At 61.0% G+C, this 7,449-nt stretch overlaps 2 protein-coding genes across 2 annotated transcripts in view; both read right to left on the bottom strand.

Annotated features, from left to right (window-relative positions):
* IDO2 (indoleamine 2,3-dioxygenase 2) overlaps positions 1–5,976 on the bottom strand; it is a gene marked incomplete at its 3' end in the record, with an annotated part of 7,370 nt that extends 1,394 nt beyond the window's left edge. The window contains exons 1-8 of the mRNA XM_009895407.1: positions 5,878–5,976; positions 4,978–5,073; positions 4,359–4,478; positions 4,046–4,164; positions 3,609–3,623; positions 3,047–3,146; positions 1,948–2,065; positions 1,454–1,505 (exon numbers count right to left, since the gene is read on the bottom strand). Coding sequence (XP_009893709.1) covers positions 1,454–1,505; positions 1,948–2,065; positions 3,047–3,146; positions 3,609–3,623; positions 4,046–4,164; positions 4,359–4,478; positions 4,978–5,073; positions 5,878–5,976 — 719 coding nt within the window. The remainder of the gene's footprint in view (positions 1–1,453; positions 1,506–1,947; positions 2,066–3,046; positions 3,147–3,608; positions 3,624–4,045; positions 4,165–4,358; positions 4,479–4,977; positions 5,074–5,877) is intronic.
* A 946-nt stretch (positions 5,977–6,922) lies between these two features.
* The window catches only part of LOC104295645 (disintegrin and metalloproteinase domain-containing protein 2-like), a 10,217-nt gene continuing 9,690 nt past the window's right edge, over positions 6,923–7,449 (bottom strand). The window contains exon 17 of the mRNA XM_009895414.1: positions 6,923–7,109. Within this exon, the coding sequence (XP_009893716.1) occupies positions 6,923–7,109 (187 nt within the window). The remainder of the gene's footprint in view (positions 7,110–7,449) is intronic.

Below are 7,449 nucleotides of genomic sequence, written 5' to 3' on the forward strand. Positions count from 1 at the left end.
CCCCCCGGGCTCTGGGGCCGCGTGGCGGTTGGGACCCGCAGAGCAGCGTTGGGTGTGCGGGAGGGGAGGGGTCCCTTGGCTGGGAAGAGTCCGACAGCAGCATCTAACGTCTTAATTCCTTGAAATCCCGGTGGCGTGAGGAGAAGTCGGATGGCCTCTGCGGCAGATAGAGTTGCCCAAACGCTCTTCTAAAGTTTGTACTTTGTATTTTTGTCTGTTCTTGTTACTCTTGAGATGATGTCTTTAAAGGCAGCGCAGCGCAGCACAGCCTGCCTTTATTTATTTCAGCAGAGAACAGGCCTGTAATGCGATTTCCTCCTTCTCATAAAGCTGCTCGAGCTCAGCCAGCCCGGGCAGCGTCGGTGCCTCCCCACACACCATCACCTCACAGCCCCTGTCGTCCGCCTTCATCCGCCCGCCGGGCGAAACCGGATAAATGCGCGCTCGCAAATGGAAAGAGGACTTATAATTTCAGCGAGAGAATGTGCCTGGCACAAAAATATCTCTTGACCTTCTGAAGAATGCACCTTTTTGTGAAGCTTTTGGTGCTGGCTTCTGGGGCTGTTTGAGTGCTGGAGCAGATTTTGCAGAAAATGCAGAGAAAATAGATTCATTATCAAATACCGGAATATTTTTAGCTCTCCCAGGATGTATTTATAGTAACCTTTACTAGTGGGAAGTTCTTCTAAGCAGAAGGGAATTTAAAAGGCATGTTTTTCCAGGCTGATGACCATCAAGACGAGGTCAGCTTGGATAAAAAATGAGAGAAACCTGATCAGGATGCATGGGGCCTTTTGGCTTAGGAATGCTGAGATATGCTGAAGAGAAACAAAAATAGAACCCCCTGAGCAGCCCGGGAGCGGAGCAGCTGGGGATGCTCGCGGCCCCGCGGGGAGGATGAGGGATGGCAAACCCGCAGCGCTGGGCTCTCACGGCGTGTTCCTGCCTTGCCCAGCTGACTTTTTTCAGTATTTGGAGGGGGGGGTGTGTGTTTTTTAAGTAATGGAATTGCAATGGAGCAACAGCGAGAGGCTTGTTATGGATGTCTCCTTAACACGCAGAGTGAAGGGTCCCCACTCGGTTTTGTAGCTGTGTGTGTACTGTGTGTGAAGGAAAGAGAAATACGTTTTCTCCTGTCAGAACGGGGGGAGGCAAGAGCGGGAATGATTTGTTTCTGCCGTTATGGCACAGAGACAACGGGTTTAAACTCAAGTGGGGGATGGAGAGAAGGGGGGAGACAGACTCCAGCCCTCTGCTGCGGTCCTTGCCCACCGGCTCCGGCGAATCAAGGGAACTCCCTCCCTCAAGGGGGACAGGACCGCATCACCCTCAGGGCCACCGCTGCCGGACACAGTGCCGGTCCCCTCCCTGCCCCTTCCCACCACGTCCGCCCTTCCCACCACGTCCGGAGCTGCCCACGCGGTGGCTTCGAAGAGAAAAGCAGCACACTTACCCGGAGAGAAAGATCCGGATCACAGTGTAAAATACTGCTGGATCCACATAATCTAGGAGGAAGTCAGATCACAGAGGTTACTGCTGGCACAAGGTGATTATTTCCCTCCGCATCGGCATTTCCCCCGTGGCAGCGCATCCCCCCGCCGCAGCCAGGGCGACCCGAGCCGGTGCCCAGGGCCGGGCGCTGCGTGGTGCTGGTGACCCTCCCGCAGCGGGGTCCCCCCGGCCGGGCTCCCCGGGGCACCGCCGTGGGCAACACAGCACCCGCGCCCGGCGCTGCTCAGCCCAAAAACACCCCACACTCCCCCTGGGTCCGTCTGGGTGCTCAAAACCCATCTACCACCCTGGGAGCCCCGGGCTTCCCCCAAATTCCCCTGGCTCCATCCCTCCGGAGAGGCTTTATGCGCCAAGCGTGAGCACGTTCGCACTAATGCTGAAGCGTGCACAGCGGTGTGAGGACACGGCTGCCCTCCGGCTGGAGGCCGTCGGTACCGTGCATCCGTTTCAAAGCCTCGCTCATGTCTCCGATGGCCTCTGCCAGCTCCTGCAGGGCTTTGTGCAGGGTCTCCTCATCGCGCTGCACGACGGCACGAACGGCCTGAACGATTGCCTGCAAGAGGAGAGGAGAGGAGAGGGAGAAGGAGGAGAAGGAGAAGGAGAAGGAGAAGGAGAAGGAGAAGGAGAAGGAGAAGGAGAAGGAGAAGGAGAAGGAGAAGGAGAAGGAGAGGGAGAGGGAGAGGGAGAAGGAGAAGGAGAAGGAGAAGGAGAAGGAGAAGGAGAAGGAGAAGGAGAAGGAGAAGGAGAAGGAGAAGGAGAAGGAGAAGGAGAAGGAGAAGGAGAAGGAGAAGGAGAAGGAGAAGGAGAAGGAGAAGGAGAAGGAGAAGGAGAAGGAGAAGGAGAAGGAGAAGGAGAAGGAGAAGGAGAAGGAGAAGGAGAAGGAGAAGGAGAAGGAGAAGGAGAAGGAGAAGGAGAAGGAGAAGGAGAAGGAGAAGGAGAAGGAGAAGGAGAAGGAGAAGGAGAAGGAGAAGGAGAAGGAGAAGGAGAAGGAGAAGGAGAAGGAGAAGGAGAAGGAGAAGGAGAAGGAGAAGGAGAAGGAGAAGGAGAAGGAGAAGGAGAAGGAGAAGGAGAAGGAGAAGGAGAAGGAGAAGGAGAAGGAGAAGGAGAAGGAGAAGGAGAAGGAGAAGGAGAAGGAGAAGGAGAAGGAGAAGGAGAAGGAGAAGGAGAAGGAGAAGGAGAAGGAGAAGGAGAAGGAGAAGGAGAAGGAGAAGGAGAAGGAGAAGGAGAAGGAGAAGGAGAAGGAGAAGGAGAAGGAGAAGGAGAAGGAGAAGGAGAAGGAGAAGGAGAAGGAGAAGGAGAAGGAGAAGGAGAAGGAGAAGGAGAAGGAGAAGACGAAGTGTTGGTGGGGCTGGGCTGTCAGTGTACAGCGGTTCTGGATACCTGCTGCCACCCGTGCCAGCTCTGCCCTTGCCTTCGAGCAAGCGTGCAGGGGACGGGCGCACATCATGGGCGCCTGCGGGTGCTTTCCGGGCGAGTAAGGAGCGATGGAGGGAAGGCACAGGCATCCCGGCTGGCTCCCAGAGCGGTGCCCTACCTTAATCCCAGGCACAGCCGCCTTCTCAACCAGGAGGGTGACGAGGATGAAGCCCCGCAGACTCTCTCCCCCGGGCAGCGAGATGATGGTGTCCAGGTTCCTGCAGGGGTGACCGGCGGAGCGGCCGAGCGCGTGGGGGTTAGGAGGGCGCTTGGTCGGGGTTTCCCCGCGCACCCCGGGGCACGTTGAGCCCTTGGTGCAAAACCCTCCCGGCTACGAATCCTCTCACCCGCACCCCGGGCAGGGACAGGCGGAAGGGGAGGGGGGCTGCGCTGGTTCTGAGGGACGTGGGACCCTCCCCGGGGACTTGCGGGGTAACAGTCTGGCCCACGGTGGCCAGGCTCTGTGTGGACCCGAGCAGCCCGTGCGGGGCTCAGCCGCAGTCACGGCACTTTGCTGCTGTTGCAGTGGCATTTGCGTGCCAAAGACTGAGCTGGTTTTGTTGTGCTCATATATCAAGAGAGAGGTCGAACCTAAGCAGAGCCCCGCAGTGCTGGAGTGCTAAGCCAATTCAGACAAAACTAATACTGTTAGAAAATAAATAAGCATCTTAAATACTTACTCGATTTCCAGAGGCCTGAAGGCATTTTGGTTATCGCCAACAAACGCACAAGAAAAGAAGAGAGAAAAAGAGATGTTATAGATGGTTTCAGCAACGGACTGTGCTCCGGGAGACAAAGGAGTCGCTGCCCCGTGGGAAGCGCCGTCCCCCGGGGGAGGACGGTCCTGGAGGAACCCGGTTCCCCACTGTCCACGTCTGCGCCCATCTCTGCAGCACTGCAGCCCCAGAGAGCACTGCTCCCCCCTGCCCGGCAAGACCCTTCCCCAGACCTTCCCCGTGAGACAGCCCCCCGGTGGGGTTTCAGTGGGTTTTGGCAAAACAGGAGCAGTTTGGGGACCGTTTGTCCTGTAGTGCTGGATGGGACCTGCTGGGGCGCATCACCGCTGCCCCGACCACGGGAAGAGCCACACGCGGTCTGCCGGCGTTTGCCCCTTTACCCGTTGGGGTTCTTCCTCCTCCAGTTGGCCAACACAAAGTCCGCATGGCTGAGGATCGGGGGGAGGCCGAGGGCCTGTGAGACCTCCCAGAAGGGGATGGCAAGGTTTCGGGGCAGGACCTGAAGGGCACAAAGCACAGGAGAAGACGGGGACACTGTCAGGCCGGTGAAAGGTGCTCGGGCCAGGCAGGAGCGGTCACGCTCCTTCTGCGGCCTCAGGAAAGGGACGTGGCTCCCAGGGGACGAGTCCAAGTGGAGCACCATCAGCCCCCAGAAGCCAAGGAGGGGGTGAACCTGCCTCACGTGGCTTTTACCTTCACGGTGCCCTCCTCGCCCTCCTGCCAGAGGTAGCCCATCGTGATGAAGCTGAGCGCCAGATGTGCCAAGTGCAGCTCCTCGCGCCCCCGGAGGTGGTGGGTGCTCAGCTGCGGCATCTGCCAGAGAGACCCTGGGCAGCGGGGGCACCGCGGGTGCCAGCTGGGGAGGGACCCTCGCCCTCCCCCCAAAAACCTCGGCGCCCTCCCAGCCTGCAGGATTTGTTACTGATGTGCTGTTGCTGCCTTGTGAGCATCGACAGTAAACTGCAGGATTTTACTCAAAAAGGCATCTCCCTCTCCCACGGCCGCGGGGGGCTCCTGGAGCGCCCGAGCTCTGCGGTGCAGAGCGTGGCCGGGACGAGCTGTGGCTCTCGTGACATCTAGAGGGTTTCCCCTGCCACCGCAGGCCACGCTGCAGCCCTCGGCACGCTGCTGCGCCCCGGGACCTGCGGCGGGAGCCGTGTCTGTGCCCGTGTCACGGCTCTGCTCTCGCGTGGTGGTGTGCTGCCCGCGCACAGCGCGGCTGCTGCTCTGCCTTTCCACGCGTTCAGCACGCACTGCCGTGTCCGACCGCGGTTTGAGAGCTCTCCAGAGGCAGGAGAGACGGCCCGGGTACCTGGTGAACTCGCGAGCGGAGCTGACGGCTGGTGATGAGCCGAGGCAGGTCGTGGGCAATCTCCATCCAGGGACCGTAGGGCGCCGGCAGCTCCGTCTTGGTAGAGAGAGGGGAGAGGGAGAGCTGTAAACGCAGAGACTGAAAGCACACGGTGTCGCAAGGCTGTGTCTCTGCTCTCCCCCGGTTCCTGAGCAGCTCAGGACGGAGACGGGAGAAGATGTGTCCGGGGGCAGCCGGGGGATGCACGGGGGGGCCGGAGCGGGGCCGTGACTTGCCCCTGGGGCTGGGGAGGGCTGTGCCGAACATTGCCTGGCTGAGGGGGCCTGGGGACCCTTCGCTGTCCCACTCCGTCACGTTTGCAAAGGGTTTCTGCTGCTCTGGCGGGGCTGTGCTCACGCCTGCGGGAATGGAGGGGCGCGGACACCGCCAGCCCGGGCTCCCAGCGTCCCTCCAGCCACGCATGCTGCGGCCGGTGCTGTGTCCCCCGTTCCCCTGCCTGTAATACCAGCCTGCGTGATCGCAAATTAATGAATGATAAACAAGGGCCTGCCCGTCCCTGAGCACCGCCACTGCGAAGTGAGCCCGGTGACAAACGGCATCTGCAGTCTGACTGCTCTCCTCGTGCTCCCCGAACTCCCGTAACGCCAAGGCCAAGGCGTGAATTGCAAAGCTGCTTCTCCTCTCCCCTCTGCCACCCACTGCAGCCAGTTTAATCATTTAATCAAAAGCAAGAAGTTTGTCCTGTGAAACTGCCTAAGCCAAAATAGCACGTGCCTTCCTCTTTGCTTTTTATAAACTGTTATGGTGTTAAATTGAAACCCAACCAGAAAGCCGCTCACCAACCCCTCTATTTTTCTGCCTCCTGTAGCACGCAGACGCGGTGGCACAGCCGTCTCCTACCAGAGGATGGGGAAGAAGGAAGCCGTACTCCTCGGAGAGCTGGAACCTGGTCAGCGCCAGAGGCAGCGGGGTCTCCTCCGTGCCCTCGCTGGTCTCCATCACCGGGCACCCGCTGCAGCGTCGGGACGTGCTCTGGCTCGGCTGCGCCGCTCCCGCTATGTGCTGAGCCAGCGCCGGGCGCCCCGGCCGCAGGAGCGTCCCTTGTCCCGGGGGGAGCCGGCGTCCGGCCGCCCAATGGCCGGAGGGTCCGAGCAAACACGGGTAAAGGTTGCCGATAAGGCATTGTCGTGGAGCAAACATTGCGCTCCGTCCCCGTGGGCCCCTGCCTATGGGGAGGGCTCAGGGAAGCTCCCCCACCGCGGCGGGGTGGCTGTGGGCTCTCTGCCCCGGGACCTCCCCTCGGAGCTGCAGGGATGCTCCATGCTCCCATGGGAAGCCCGGGGTGCGTTCGGCTGGCGGCAGTGCAGGTGACGCTGGCCCTGCAGCCGGGTGTCCCCAGGGTCCTGCCAATGCCAAACTCACGCCCTGTGTCCTGTGCTTGGTGTGCGGGAACCGTGCAAGAACCGGGGACCATCCACGTGCCGCTGGAGGCTGCAGAGCCCGGGCACAGCACAGACCCTACACTGCAGCCACTGCGGGCACCAGGCATGGCCCCACAGGGCAAACGTGTGTCGGTGGCTCTGGGAACTGCCCGCGGCCCCCACCAGGCTGTGCGTGACACCCCCCGGCTGCCAGGGCCCAGGGACCTTCGTGCCTGCAGGACCCATATATGCTCCATCAGCCATGAACTGTGTCCTCAGCCCCGTGAGGCGCTGCTGATGTATGTGCTGACAATACGACCAGCACAGCCAAAATAAATTGACGGGAGCCACATCCAAAGCAGCTGCCGCAGAAGTACACACGGCACGGCAGGGAGTGAAACTCCCCAATCCGCATTTCGTGTCACTTAAGGGTTTATCTGCATTTCCAGCGGACCGCTGAACGTGAGCTGACATTGTCATTAAATTCCCAGCGCCGAACAAAGCGCACGACCGCAGTGATGGTTTTACTCGGCAGTGGCGCATGGCGTGCCGGTAGCGCGCCCGCACCGGAGGCGGGCAGAGCCCTCGGGGATGCCGGGGGGTAATCCCACCCTCTTGCAGTGGGGGTCTGTGCGCTTCTGACCTAATCGCACTGCACAGGAACAGAACCCCCTGCCCGTGGGTTCACGCTGGTGGGGGCCACGCTGCCGACTGGCCGGAGACAACAGAATGAGGCTGAGGGACCTGGTGGCGGAGGCTGCTGGTTCAGTGCGGTGCTGCCTTTGTCCCCCCAGCCCCTCGGTCCCCTCCCTGCGGTGGGTGCTGCTGCCACGGCACCCCTGCGTTTCGGCCTGGGGGTCAGCTGGGACCAAGGGGCGCTGAGGTGGGGGCACAACTGTGCGGGTTGGCCGGAGGGGTGGTGTTTGCCGGGGTGTGCCGGGGCACCCCGAGCCCACCCCGGTGTCAGTGCCGCTGTTTGCCCGCACAGGGGACAAGGGCCGCAGCCAGAGCCGGGACGGGCCGCCGGCACAGTGGGGCCGCAGGCAAAAAG

Source organism: Charadrius vociferus, unplaced genomic scaffold, assembly GCF_000708025.1.
Source record: "Charadrius vociferus isolate BGI_N301 unplaced genomic scaffold, ASM70802v2 scaffold661, whole genome shotgun sequence".
Taxonomy (NCBI): Eukaryota; Metazoa; Chordata; class Aves; order Charadriiformes; family Charadriidae; genus Charadrius; species Charadrius vociferus.